Here is a 15401-nt window from a genome sequence, read left to right on the forward strand (position 1 = left end):
CTTTTCCATTCTCACTGTACAGATTATTTAAATCATCTGATAATGTTTGTTTAAAAATATTATGGCTTTTACCAGGCCCGGTGGCTCACGCCTGTCATCCTAGCACTCTGGGAGGCCGAGGCGGGAGGATCGCTCAAGGTCAGGAGTTCGAGACCAGACCGAGCAAGAGCGAGACCCCCATCTCTACTAAAAATAGGAAGAAATGAATTGGCCAACTAAAAATATATAGAAAAAATTAGCCAAGAATGGTGGTGCATGCTTGTAATCCCAGCTACTCGGGAGGCTGAGGCAGGAGGATTGCTTGAGCCCAGGAGTTTGAGATTGCTGTGAGCGAGGCTGGCACCATGGCACTCTAGCCCGGGCAACAGAGTGAGACTCTATCTCAAAAATAAATAAATAATATATATATATATATATATATATATATATATATATATATATATATATATATATATATTATGGCTCTTAATTTTAGAATATGATTTTTTACATTTTATTTTTAATAATTTCCTCTCTCAAGAACAATAAGGAACTCTCAAACAGCTTGCCTTCTACTTAAATATAATCCTTAATTTTGGGGGAGCAGGGTCAAATATTGAGGCTTGCAGTGGGGAAGGCTTTTCAGACTAAAAATGTGGACAGTTACAAGAAGGAGTTATGTAAATTTACAGGTAATACAGGTACAACAGGAAATCTGGTGAACTGCAGGAGAGGAGTGAATAGCAATTGTCAGTAAGAGAACCTAGGTAAAGCACTGGGAGGAAAAAACAAATTTTCAACAGAAGGGAACAAGCAAATAAAATACAAAGGAAGAGCTTTTTAGATAGGCAATTTTTTTTTTAAAAGCTGAGGTTCCTTTGGCAAGTAGTACAGCAGATACAAGAAGGCCAAATAACACCCACCTTCTCAGTGTTGGTGAGTTTGAGTTAAAAATTATATAAAAAAAGAAAAACAAAAAAACACCTACTTTCCATGGCCCAGATTCCAACACTGGCAGTACAAATTTATCTCTGCGTGCCAACATAGTAAACAAAACAAAACTACCAACCCCATTAATCCCATTCACAGTAATAAGAGTGAGAACCTTTTCACTATCCCGATAATATTTAATAAATGGCAGGCAAATACCTAATACAATTATGCTATTGACTGCATCCCAATTAAATTTCTCAATAAATTAGATAATGGCGAGATTCTTACCATAATCATTTTAAAAGCATGTATTTCAAAAGAAGAGCCATTATTTTTTTTTTCTTTTTTTGTCCTGTAGTTTACCTTTTGAAAAAGGAGCCATTATTATAGCTAATGGCAACATCTTAGTTAAAGAAAAATGGTGATGAGCCAAAAATTATCTTTGATTCTTGGTTTTATTTCATAAACGAATCCAATAGAACATTAAATATCAAGAGAGGATGAAAAATTATGATTATTGGAACTAAAATACTGTCTTTGGAAAATGACGATTTGCCCCAAAAAAACCAATATGCATTTGTAAGAGTAAGGTATTAATTAAAGTGATATAAAATGTAAGATGTATTAAAATGACTTTCACTTTTATATTCTATTGACACATCATTAGGAAAATTTTATAAACAAGGATTTTTTTTTCCCCCTTACATGAGGGGTTAGAAAGAAAATAAAAGGGGAAAACTATATATTGGTGTAATTTGGGATTTCAAGAAAATAAAAGGTATATTAAAAAAAAATAAAAGGTATAAACCCCCTGAAAAGAAAGGGGGGTTGAAGCATTTAAGCTGAAATCTGACCAAGGAGCCTCCTGGCCTGAAGGATGTCACAGCCCCTGAGTACCCAGCTGCTGACGTCATGCGCTCAGAAGGGCACAGGAAATTCACAAATATCTTTTTTTTTGTTCTTAAGAAATCAGAGGTGGCCTCCTGTGATTCATCAGTTGTTTTTAAGTCTGTTTTCCTCCCGTTGGGCAGCACACAAAGGTCCCTTCTCTGGATGCTTTTAGCAGCCTGCAGGATGTGAATTAAATTGATTCCTTAATTATTCTCTCACTCATAACTGTTGAGAGTAATTTTCTGCCATTATGTGCTTCCTCATTATGCAAAATCCCCCGCAGTCCTACTGTTTGTGAGAAGGGTGATGTCAAAAATGAGGCAACACTTTGGACAGATATTGCTCTCTTTAGCTATTCATTATGGCAAAAAAAAATAGGCTAAAAAGTTTGCTTATAAAACACACTCTTTTTGAATTGTATTTTTAACCTGATGTTTTAAAAATTCCAAAATTATGCAGTACTGCAAGTTGCTGGGGAAAAAAAAAAAGTAAATAAATATTTAAATATTTAAAAAAAATCCCCAAATTAAATCTAAGTTGCTGGCTTTCTATAAAATTTCACGGCATGTGTTCCAAGGAATTTTCTCCCTTTTCAAAATTAGGTTTTCAAAAATCATTCTTTAGAAACAAATGGAAGAATGTTTTATTCTTCAGGAAAGTTTTTTTGTATTTTAAAGAATTTAAACAAATTATTGTAAAATTCTAAAATTTTATGTGTGATTTTCATCAATATGGTAAATTATGAACATTTTGAAATACAAATAACCTGGAAAATATCAACAAAATTTTTCTTTCTTCTTTCTGTTATCTGTTTTATGGGTAAAGGGCTGATGCATGAAATCAGCTGCTTTTAATGATTTTATAAAATAACTTCCAAGGAACTATTTGAGTAGTCTCTGCAGTCTTTGCATAGCTTTATATCCGGGCCCATTCAGTGGTAATGCCCAAATGACAAACGGAGCCTATTAAATGTGTTCTGAATTACCAAAGTAAAAGCCAGCGATCTTTATGTCAGAGAATATGAAAAAAATATATATTTTAAAAGGAAATACTCTAATTTCTTTAGCAAGTGTTCAAGGCAGTTGTGAAAATACATATGAAACAGCAATAAGGTAGAGTAAGTAAAGGAAGCGAAAAAAGAAAAACTAAAAGTACAACTTGCAACGTGGCTGGCCTTTTGTGATAGACAGACAGACAGACAGACAGACAGACAGACAGACAGACAGATAGATAGATAGATATGGAAGATTGCTGTGGCCCTTTTCCAGTTCTGCATTGCTCAGCTGTCTCTTGGAAGAGGCCAAGGAACATCCTCACCAGTAACCCAGGGAACAGACAGACTAAGAAGGTGCATTTAGTCGATAAGATCCCCCCAAACATTTGTTCATTGAGATTCTATAGAACTGTATCAGACAAACCCTGAGAAGTCAGTCTATTTTGGAGTGGCCTCTAAAAGATTGGCCAAGGATCTGAGCGCTTTAGATTTCCAGAAGAGCAAGCAGTTTGGGGTCTACTCTGCAGACTGTCATCCATTAGAGATGCAAGACTCAGAGTTGTTTTTTGGGTTTTTTTGTTTGTTTGTTTGTTTTTTTTTTGGAGACAGAGTCTTGCTCTGTTGCCCAGGCTCACAGCAAAAACTCCTGGGCTCAAGCGATCCTCCTGCCTCAGCCTCCCAAGTAGCTGGGACTACAGGCATGCGCCACCATGCCCAGCTCATTTTTTTTTTCTATATATTTTCAGTTGGCCAATTAATTTCTTTCTATTTTTTTTAGTAGAGACGGTGTCTCGCTCTTGCTCAGGCTGGTCTCGAACTCCTGACCTTGAGCGATCCTCCTGCCTTGGCCTCCCAGAGTGCTAGGATGACAGGCGTGAGCCACCGCGCCCGGCCAAGACTCAGAGTTTTATCAGAGCCCCCCCAATGGCGTCCTTTGACTCGATCACACATCTTGAGGCTCTTGGGAATGGACTGCTCAGTCTACTGAGATGTCTTGCACAGAGCTGGAGTCCAAAGCATTTCCTCCCCGGCTCAGCAGCTCTGAGCCTCCCTGAGAACTGCCAGGTTGAGTCTGCCTGTATAGGCACTTGTGCACCGAACCACTTATGGCTTCCATAAAACAGTTCCAAAATGATGTCTAGGGTTTACAAAACCAAACACGGGTTTTTATACCCAAGACACCTTTACAGATCTTTAGACTGAAGCAATTTGCTATTTTGCTATCCACAGAAGTCTTTGACATGTTAATTAATCCTCTTTCCACACTACCTGCTGTTGTTCTCAAGAATACTTTTTTTCTCTTCTATTTAACTTTCCTACTCTATTGAAATATACAATGCGTTGAAACGTTAGAATATATATCTAAATTGTTTCATTCAATAAATACATTTCGTATAAATCAAGTTTGAACTTGTGTCTCTTAGGTGAAATAATCAATGAATCCATTCATTAATTCATTGTTGAATATTAAATTTATATGAATAATTTATTATTTATTTATAATTAATTTCATATAAAAATGTATATGAAAACTAATCAAATGTTTTTAAGGCTGTGTATCTTTTACCTGCCCTGTGAACCCTACAAGGTATGCGATAACTGCTATTTTACACTTAAATAGGTGTCACTGTCTTATGATGAATAATAATGAGGTGGTTTTATTTGTCCCCTAGGTCTGTGCAGAAGAGAAATGCCCGACGCTGGTCAACCTGGCGCACATGATGAGCTTGTACAGCACGCACACGTACTCCAGAGACTGCTCGAACTGGATCAACGTGGTGTGCAGATACCTGCACGACTCCTTCTCAGATACTACCTTCAACCTCGTGATCTATCTGGCCGAGGTAAGTTTCCAGAATGTGTGTGCATGTGTATATATTCTTCTTAGCTGTCCCGTGGCAGAATGCTCAAGTGCAATTTCAGAATTTCTAGAAGTAGCACTGGTACTGATATTCAACTTGTCTTTAAGAGTGGATATAGAGCCGGGTGCGGTGGCTCACTGCCTGTAATCCTAGCTCTCTGGGAAGCCATGGCAGGAGGATTGCTCGAGGTCAGGAGTTCGAAACCAGCCTGAGCAAGAGCGAGACCCCCGTCTCTACTATAAATAGAAAGAAATTAATTGGCCAACTAAAAATATATAGAAAAAAATGAGCCAGGCATGGTGGCGCATGCCTGTAGTCCCAGCTACTCGGGGAGGCTGAGGCAGGAGGATCGCTTGAGCCCAGGAGTTTGAGGTTGCTGTGAGCTAGGCTGATGCCACGGCACTCTAGCCTGGGCAACAGAGTGAGACTCTGTCTCAAAAAAAAAAAAAAAAAGAGTGGATATAGATAATATTTTTTTTAAGGAAAAAGGTAATTCAAGTACAAAGGAAGTTCTTATTTATGAAGGGGGTTTTTGTTTTCTCAAGTATTTATTTCCTTACTCACTGTCCTTCCGTAAGTGACATCAAACTAATGTCAACCTCACCTTTATTTAAAATGATAAATAGGTTTTTAGTGGTCTTAATCCTACAGAACGGTTATAATTCTTATTTTCACAAAATTAGTTCTTGGCTTTGAAATCCTTATTATTATTTTTTTTATTATTATTATTTTTTGAGACAGAGTTTCACTCTGTTGCCTGGGCCAGAGTGCCGTGGCGTCAGCCTAGCTCACAGCAACCTCAAACTCCTGGGCTCAAGCGATCCTCCTGCCTCAGCCTCCCGAGTAGCTGGGACTATAGGCACGCGCCACCATGCCCGGCTAATTTTTTCTATATATTTTCAGTTGACCAATTAATTTCTTTCTATTAGAGATGTGGTCTCACTCTTGCTCAGGCTGGTGAAATCCTTTTTAGAATGATAGCACAGCATGCAGAAGCCTTTCTGGCTAGGCAAGTTTTTATTCTGATGATGTATTAGCTTCCTATCTAAAATACGATTTTGAGGGGGCGAAAAAATAGATGACGAAAAAGGTGCCTGTAGAACGGCATAAAAAGTTAATATTTATCTGATGCCTAAGAAATAACTTCACACCCAGAAAAGTAAATTACTGAGTAGATAGCCACAAAGAGGACCTCAAAGGGTAGAAATTCCTAATCGCTAAAAATATTCGTCCACTTGTCATATTTAAGTGCCATCGACCAGCGTCACATCTGTGCCACCATGAAACTCACCATCAAGGCCATACTCACTGTCTCGGTACCACACAGGGACAATATTTTTCCGCTCTGCAAAGAGAATGCTTGTTGATCCTTGTGTTGTTGTTATTCATAGATCTCAAACTATTGCTAACAATTGTATGAAAACTAGTTAGATGTTTTTAAAACTATGTATCTTTAATCTGCCCTGCAAAAACCCTACAAGGTATGTGATAACTGCTATTTTGCACTTAAAAAAAAACAAAACCAAGGCCCAGAGAGGTCAGTAACCTTGTATGAGATCATGTAGCTAATAACATGAAGGGTATGATTGCTTTGCAAGTAGCTACTCTGTGGTTTTGACACTTTTCCTTTTAACCCAAAATAAGTGATTTTTAACTAAATGAGTTTTGACAATAAAACACTGCAATCGAGATGAAAAACAATTACCTAACTCTCCTTTCTGAACCAGGGAAAATAGCAGTAGTAAACGTTACCCCTTTTTACTTTATCAGTCTCTAGATTTCTAATCATCTGTAAACTCATTGGTTAAATCCATTATGTTTTTCAACATCATAGATGTAAATATTGAGTTTTTCTTCAACCTCATGAAAGTATACTTTTTAATATTACTTTTAGCTGTTAGAGAAAGGACTGTCCAGCATGCAGCAGTCATTACTGCAGATTATCTACAGTCTACTGAGCCATATCGACCTGTCTGCAGCCCCCATCAAGCAGTTCAATCTGGAGATCATAAAGATCATTGGCAAATATGTCCAGGTGAGTGACCGCGAAGCTTGCATATAGCATCGTCCAGCTCAAAACCATCGGTAATCATAAAAACTGGAAATGCCTTAAATATCCAAGAGGAAAGTGATTAATCCATAAATCGTGTTTTCAGAAATGTTTACAACGTGGAAAATATTCTCAGTGTAACTGGCAAAAAGCAGAATTGGAATGGTGGGATGTATATGGCGCCTACTTTTTTTTATTTTTCTTTTTTTGGAGACAAGGTCTCACTCTGTTGCGTGGGCTGCAGTGCAGTGGCGTGATCATAGCTCACTGCCTTCTAGAACTTCGGGGCTTAAGCGATCCTGCTGCCTCAGCCTCCCGAGTAGCTGGGACTACAGGCACGCGCCACCACGCCTGGCTCATTTTTCTTAATTTTGTAGAGATGGGGTCTTGCTTTGTCGCCCAGGCTGCGCTCAAACTCCTGGCCTCAAGTGGACCTCCCACTTGAGCCTCCAAAGTGCCAGGATTACAGGCGTGAGTCACCGCACCTGGCCTGATTCCTACTTTTGATTTTAACAATTCCATTGACGAGCATGCATTTCAGTAATGACTGGAAGGAATGCGTATACACAAATGGCAGCAGTCACTGTCTCTGGAAGTTAGGATTGTGACTCATTGCTCTTTCCTTCTTTGTACTTTCCTGGTTTTTAACCAGATTCTACATAGTGAACAGATACCACGTTTAGAGGATCTCTTTGAAGAGCCTGTATTTTAGAGTTACTTTTTGTGGCTGATAAAATTTTGTGTTTTAGGTATGTTCATATCATGATGTTATAGCTAAATTGGATAACTCAGTTCTGCCAAAAATTTGTCACTTCCTTTTTGCTGTTGTTGTTTTAATGGTGTTTTTCTTTCTTTAGATGTCAACTGTGAAAGAATATTTATAATACAAGGTTGAGATGTGATTTTGGTACCATAAATAAGAAAAAAAGTAGTTTTTTCTATGTATTCTTTTAAGTAGATGGTACAAGAAAGATAGTATAAATTTTTATCAAACATTGAGTCTTCCCCACATATACATCTAACGTGTAAAGCACTCCTAAATTATGTTGGTGGGAAAAACCAGAAAAATAACCTTAAAAACATAGCCACAGATATGTAGGGGGAAAAAACTTACCCCGTACAACTCAGTAATCCCTAAGAACATCATTTTAGCATTGTATATACAATCATTATTCGGAGCCTGGGTTATCAAGAAAAAATATCCAAAATATGTTCAAGTGTTTTAATATCTTTATGTCTGAGAATGTATACATTAAAAAAGTATTTGCAAGACTTAAAATATTTAAATTTTAGAATCTTTTTTTTTTTTTTTTTTTGAGACAGAGTCTCACTCTGTCGCTTAGGCTAGAGTGTCAGGGCATCAGCCTCGCTCACAGCAACCTCCAACTCCTGGGCTCAAGCGATCCTCCTGCCTCAGCCTCCCGAGTAGCTGGGACTATAGGCATGCGCCACCACGCCTGGCTAATTTTTTCTATATATTTTTAATTGGCCAATTCATTTCTTTCTACTTTTTAAATAGAGACACAGGGTCTTTTGCTCAGGCTTGGTTTCGAACTCCTGACCTCGAGCGATCTTCCCGCCTCGGCCTCCCAGAGTGCCAGGATGACAGGCGTGAGTGAGCCACCGCGCCCGGCCATAATTTTAGAATCTTAAAACCAGAAAGTTCAAGCATCTAACAGCCTCTTTGTTTACCACTATTGCAAGATTATTGTATTAGACTTTCCAAATTAATGATAATTATAAAGGATTTATTGGCAGAAAAAGTAAGATATTCTGATTTGGTAGCATTATTATGTGTGTAAATGATACTTTCATAGTCTACAGTGTACACTAAATTATTCTTATATAAATGCGCATTTGTAACTTTTATGTGTTAATTATCTTTTAAACCAGAGTCCTTACTGGAAGGAAGCCCTTAACATACTGAAACTGGTGGTGTCGCGCTCTGCGAGTCTTGTTGTACCCAACGATGTCCCCAAGACCTACGGGGGAGACATGGGTTCTCCCGAAATATCCTTCACTAAAATTTTCAATAATGTTTCCAAGGAGTTGCCTGGGAAGACTTTAGATTTTCATTTTGATATATCCGAGGTAAGATGCTCAGGAGTTGGTCAAGGTGCTCATTCAGGAATGTTCGTTCGTTCGTTCGTTCATTCATTCATTCATTCATTCCCTCATCCCACCAGCACTGACTGAGCTCACACTCAGTGGCACGCGCCTGTGATAGCTGTTATGAAAAGCGGGGTGCAGGGGGGGAGGCCTACTCTGGGGAAGTTTACGGTCTCTTGGGGGGAAAGGCAAATAAACCTGCTGACCCGTGCTTGGCTGGGCCAGTGAGAAGCGCTGTGGGAACAGACAGCACCTACCGAAAGGCGTGCTTTCAGGAAAGAAGTAACAGTCCGAGCTGAGCGTTGAAAGACACAGTAACCCTAGACAGGGGATTGGGGGAGGAGAGGTTAAACCCGGGGAAACGGAGTGTGTGTGAGTGAAGGCTTGCACGCGTGGGAAAGCATGATGTTCTAGAAGCTTCCAGTAGTAGAGCGTACCTTAAGTACAGAGTTCAGAGAATGCAGGTGGAGTGTGATGAGAGATGAGGCCAGAGGCATAGGAAGGGCGAGATTACAGAGATCTTACATCCCATAGTAACCAGCTGGTTTTGTTTTTTTTATTATGTATGTATATATGTATTTATTTATTTATTCATTCATTCATACATACATACATACATACATAGTCTCACTCTGTCGCCCAGGCTAGAGTGAGTGCCATGGCGTCAGCCTAGCTCACAGCAACCTCAAACTCCTGGCCTCAAGCAATCCTCCTGCCTCAGCCTCCTGAGTAGCTGGGACTATAGGCATGTGCCACCATGCCCGGCTAATTTATATATATATATATATATTAGTTGGCCAATTAATTTCTTTCTATTTATAGTAGAGAGGGGGTCTGGCTCTTGCTCAGGCTGGTTTCGAACTCCTGACCTCGAGCGATCCTCCCGCCTCGGCCTCCAGGAGTGCTAGGATGACAGGCGTGAGCCACCGCGCCCGGCCCCAGCTGGTTTTATCTTAACACAGTGTGAGCTCTTAATGGATTTTTAGCTGGAATAGCAAATATCAGAGTTTGCATTTTAGGAAGATCACTCTTGTAACAAGATGGGAAAAATAGCCCAGGGAGGAGGGAGGAAAATTAATAAAGAATCTGCTAGAATAATCTGGGCAAAAGATAATGTGGGATTGTTCCTAAATAATTGCAGAGGAAAGGCAGAGAGAAAGGATAGTTTACAAAAAGACCAAGGAAGTAACTGCTGGGATTTGACGGGAAGGGAGGGGAAGAGGCATCAGGGGTTTGAGGAGTGGCCCTGGTCGGCGGAAGAGTGATGGCCCCAGGAAGAAGAGAGCGATGGCTTGGGTCTTGGACACATTGACTCTGAAGTGACTAAAACGTCCTAATGGAGATGCCTAGTGGACAAGTAGATTCGAGGATCTGAATTTTTAGACGAAAACTTGGGTGGAAGTAACACTTCAAGGGTTTTTTTCCGTGTTGTATCAGTGGATAGCTAACACCATGGAAGGAAAACTCAAAAGAAAACGGGGCTAAAATAAAATGAAACCTAAGAAGCCAAATATTTTAGGGCTAGGCAAAGGCAGGGCCCACCAGTCCAGAAGGAAAGCTGAACCCTGACTTGGTTACATATTAGTACAAATCTCATGTCAAGATTTTTGACCCTTAGTGGGAATCCTGATTTTTTTTTTCCTCTGGCACCTGAGCCCACCCTTGGTGGCTGGGATGTCATCAAAATGGTCTTTTGGAAGCCACGGGAATGATGTTTTAAGAAGGAAGTTATTGATCAAGTATTGTAGGGAGCTTGAAAAAGATTAAAAAAAATTAAAGATGTAATTATGTTTTTATTGATTAGAATCATGTAGGTATAATATTTTTTATTGCAGTTTTAGTCTTGGTAATAGAATTTATCCAAAAGTTTTTGCAGGGGTCTTTTGAGTTTTTTGTGTTTTGTTTTTTTTTTCAAATGGAATGTATGTTTCTTGCTAACTTTGAAGTTAATTGACATCTGAGAATTTCTTTTTTTTCTTTTATTATTTTTACTTTTTCTTTATTTTTTTTTTTTGCCCATTCAGATACTTGTAACATCTGAGAATTTCTAATACAAAGTATGTAACATGATAAACTTGGCTTTCCTGTTTCTTCTGAGTTATAAATTGATCATATACCATAATTATGTTTTTTAATTTTTTTTTTTGTTTTTTTTTTTTTTTAGACAGAGTCTCACTCTGTTGCCCAGGCTAGAGTGAGTGCAGTGGTGTCAGCCTAGCTCACAGCAACCTCAAACTCCTGGGCTCAAGCGATCCTCCTGCCTCAGCCTCCCGAGTAGCTGGGACTACAGGCATGCGCCACCATGCCCGGCTAATTTTTTTCTATATATTTTTAGTTATCCAAATTATTTCTTTCTATTTTTAGTAGAGACAGGGTCTCGCTCTTGCTCAGGCTGGTTTCCAACTCCTGACCTTGAGTGATCCTTCCGCCTCGGCCTCCCAGAGTGCTAGGATGACAGGCCTGGCCCTAACTTAATTATTTTATTTGAAGCACTAATGCAAATTCTCAAAACATTTTGTATGCTTAATTTCCATTTGGTTCACCAAAAATTCTTTATTAATTCTTCATAAATAAAATTCTTTATGTCTGTGCCATGCATAGACACTGGAGGTATACAGAGGTGATTACTCAGGGTCCCCGGGACACACGTGTAGTAGAAGGAAAACTACAAAGGATCACCAGTATGCTAAATGTCCAAGTAGGGTTACACAGAGATGGTGGTGGTGTGAGAGAAGGCATCCTTAGAAGTCTGGACTCAACATGAAAAGGTGCCGGGCGCGGTGGCTCACGCCTGTAATCCTAGCACTCTGGGAGGCCGAGGCAGGCGGATTGCTCAAGGTTGGGAGTTCGAAATCAGCCTGAGCGAGACCCCGTCTGTACTAAAAATAGAAAGAAATTAATTGACCAACTAAATATATATATATATACACAAAAAAATGAGCCGGGCATGGTGGCGCATGCCTGTAGTCCCAGCTACTCTGGAGGCTGAGGCAGGAGGATCGCCTGAGCCCAGGAGTTGGAGGTTGCTGTGAGCTAGGCTGAAACCATGGCACTCTAGCCGGGGCAACAGAGTGAGACTCTGTCTCAAAAAAAAAAAAAAAAAACATGAGAAGGTGATTAGGGGTTTACTTACTGGATATCCCACGCAAAGGAGCCAACAGGTGTCAAACGTAAGTCCATAAAAGATCATAGTATATTTGGGAAACAGTAGGAAGCTCAGTTTTGCTGGAGTGTGAAGGTCTAGAGGGAGTGGTATTTTCAAGTATTTGAGGCTCAGGAAATAAGAAGGATCTTAAAGGGACTTGAATGGCATGCAGATGACCTTGAATTTTTTCTTCAAATGCAAATTCAGAACACTTTGCAAAGCAAAATAAATACAAAGGAGTTTTACATTGTCATAGAATTTTTACAGAAATAAACGTTGGGAATATTACACAGATTAGCACATTTGTAGTAAGAAGCTACATAGAAATTTTCCTCTTTGAAGTTGTTATTTATCGTCAATGTTTGCTAAAACCACATTATTGAAGGGCATTTAACTGTATGCATTGCAAAAAAACCCACCAAAATTTAACAGCTGTTAACTCTGGTGAGAATATAGGTGATTTTTAAAAATAATCTTTTATATATTTTTTGAGCTTTCCACAAGGAGGATCTATTTTACAGTCATGGCAAGGGGAAGGTGGGAGGTGGTGGTTTTTAAAGAAAGCAGGTTGCATTTAAAATAGGAACAGGCTCTCCGATAATCCCAGATGCAAAGTTATTTCCAGTGAAGTCAAATCTCTTGATTAAAGAAAAAAGATGTCATTACCTTTGGTTTTTATAACATCCACCTCATGCTAAGTAATTTTCTCTCTTTATGTTGTCTTTTGGCCATTTTTTTTTTTTTTTTAAAGTCAGTATGGGCACACTGTTATATAAGTCTATGCAGAAATAGCCGAGTCAAACCCTGGCATTCTGTTTCTGCGTAGACCCCAATTATTGGAAATAAATACGGAGATCAGCACAGCGCAGCCGGGAGAAATGGCAAACCCAAAGTCATCGCTGTCACTAGAAGCACTTCCTCCACGTCCTCCAGTTCCAACTCCAACGCCCTGCTTCCTGTTAGTTGGAAAAGGCCGCAGTTGTCACAGGTGCGTGAGCCACATCCAGTGGAACGTTCACAGGACACAAGACTCAGTTTTGTGATACGTGGGAAAACTTGAGAATATGCCTTATTTTCTCAGTAATCCTAACATTTGAATTTTTTATTTTATTTTATTTTTTTCTTTAGCGAAGAACAAGAGAAAAGCTAATGAACGTGCTGTCTCTCTGTGGTCCAGAGTCTGGCCTCCCAAAGAATCCATCGGTGAGTAATCATGAGGGCAAGTGTAGAGGCTTTAAAAATCATGTCCAGTCAAAGTTCATGTAGGGTAAAGAAAGAAACAAAGAGATTAAAAAAAAGAGAGAGAGAGAGAGAGACGAATCAGTGTAAGGACCCAAGCAGTAATTTTAATAAAATTAATTTGTTTAAAAATAAAATAAAATAAAAAATAAAAAAGAGAAAGAAAAAAAAATAAAAAGAAAAGTCATTCCATGAAGAAATGATTCTGGGCCGGGCGAGGTGGCTCATGCCTGTAATCAATCCTAGCTCTATTATGGGAGGCCGAGGCGGGAGGATCGCTCAAGGTCAGGGGTTCGAGACCAGCCCGAGCAAGAGCGAGACCCCGTCTCTACTAAAAATAGAAAGAATTCTGTGTGAATATCTTAATGTCAGTTAAATAAAGAAAATTTTAAAAATGAAAAAGTATTAAATAAATAAATAAATAAATAAATAAATAAATAAATAAAAATAGAAATAAATTAATTGAACAACTAAAAACATATATAAAAAAATTAGCCGGGCATGGTGGCACATGCCTGTAGTCCCAGCTACTCAGAGGAGGCTGAGGCAGGAGGATTGCTTGAGCCCAGGAGTTGGAGGTTGCTGTGAGCTAGGCTGATGCCACGGCACTCTAGCCCGGGCAACAGAGTGAGACTCTGTGCCCCCTCCCAAAAAAGAAGTGATTCTTCCTCCTTGCCTGTTTTTTCTAATTCGCCTAACTTATGGTGTTAACTAAGAATGAAAAAATACCTGTCTGTAGGCCGGGCTCGGTGGCTCACGCCTGTAACCCTAGCACTCTGTGTGGGCCGAGGCAGGCAGATTGCTTGAGCTCAGGAGTTCGAAACCAGCCTGAGCAAGAGCCAGACCCCGTCTCTACTATAAATAGAAAGAAATTAATTGGCCAACTAATATATATATATAGAAAAAATTAGCCGGGCATGGTGGCGCATGCCTGTAGTCCCAGCTACTCGGGAGGCTGAGGCAGGAGGATCGCTTGAGCCCAGGAGTTTGAGGTTGCTGTGAGCGAGGCTGACGCCACGGCACTCACTCTAGCCTGGGCAACAGAGTGAGACTCTGTCTCAAAAAGCAAAAACAAAAAAACCCTGTCTGTTGTGATAAAACCTGGCAGCAGGGCTAATTAGAGGCTGGGCTCGTTGGAGATGAAGGCCAAATTCAAGCTCGGAAGCTTCTGCAGGATGGATAAGGCCTGCGGTGGCTTTGGGACGTTGCTGTCTCGTGTTCAGGGTGGCCCCTCTGACAGGGGGACTCTTTTTCCTTTTTTCCCCGTGTGGGGTGCCAGGTCGTGTTTTCTTCCAACGAGGATTTGGAGGCCGGAGACCCACAGACCAGCCTCATCTCTGCCACGGAGCACAGAACCCAGGAGGAGGAAGCGGCGGTGGAGGACAGCAGCAGCGAACAGCAGTTTGGTGTTTTCAAGGACTTTGACTTTCTAGACGTGGAGCTGGAGGACGCAGAGGTAAGGCCTCGGCCTCTCTTTGTCCGTGTCCTCAGAACAGTGGACGGTCGCGTGAAAACTAAGGCTTTGGCCCCAGGGTCGTCCCTCATCGAGGTCATTGTAAGATCACAAAGGTGAAAATGGAAACCAAGGACTAAACGTGTGAGTGCCACAGTGAGCTGACAGCAGAATGAGTATGAGATGGAAGAACTTGCAGCTCTTCATCTTTATCTTTGGAAACATAAAAATATGCCTTCAAAATTATTTTTAGGGTGCGCTTATCAGTCTTAAATATTTTGCAGGAGGTGTACAAGCGAGTGTGCAGTGAAAAAATTAAAAAATGATATTAAAATTGATCCAGCAACTTTAAACAGGGTGGCACTTACCACTATATTGACTGCCAGGGAAGGCTTTTGTCCTTCTAGAACTTTTCCCTTTGGCAAATGACTGAAGTTCTTCCCGGGGCGTTCCTGGCCTCTTTCTTCTTTATGATGTCGCTAAAACTCTCTCAAATGCCTCGTTTCATTGAACACCCAAAGGGCTCTCTCCTCTAAGTTGATTCAGTCTAGATTATGTTGATAGAAGCTTTCTTGTAAATGGAACTTTTAAATTCAAAAAGTAGCTTTCTTTGCTCACCAGAGTGAGCTAGTCCAGAGTGGGAGCTTCTGTACTCAGCTGTGGCTCAGCGAACTCTCTGGCTGCTTCTCTGCAGTTCCCTGAGCCCTGCCCCTCTCTGCAAGTCAGCTTGACCTCACACTACAGCG

General features: G+C 40.1%; 1 protein-coding gene across 7 annotated transcripts in view; it reads left to right on the forward strand.

The window, feature by feature from the left end:
* FRYL (FRY like transcription coactivator) overlaps nucleotides 1–15401 on the forward strand; it is a 234853-nt gene that overhangs the window by 192179 nt on the left and 27273 nt on the right. For all 7 annotated transcript variants that reach the window (XR_012915093.1, XM_075997948.1, XM_075997951.1 and 4 more), the window contains 6 exons: nucleotides 4471–4641; nucleotides 6554–6694; nucleotides 8603–8800; nucleotides 12790–12951; nucleotides 13092–13166; nucleotides 14482–14658. Coding sequence is in view for 6 of the 7 variants with exons in the window: in XM_075997948.1 (XP_075854063.1) it covers nucleotides 4471–4641; nucleotides 6554–6694; nucleotides 8603–8800; nucleotides 12790–12951; nucleotides 13092–13166; nucleotides 14482–14658 (924 nt within the window). In the remaining variant the exon portion in view is untranslated. The remainder of the gene's footprint in view (nucleotides 1–4470; nucleotides 4642–6553; nucleotides 6695–8602; nucleotides 8801–12789; nucleotides 12952–13091; nucleotides 13167–14481; nucleotides 14659–15401) is intronic.

Source organism: Microcebus murinus, chromosome 26 (genome assembly GCF_040939455.1).
Source record: "Microcebus murinus isolate Inina chromosome 26, M.murinus_Inina_mat1.0, whole genome shotgun sequence".
Classification (NCBI taxonomy): domain Eukaryota; kingdom Metazoa; phylum Chordata; class Mammalia; order Primates; family Cheirogaleidae; genus Microcebus; species Microcebus murinus.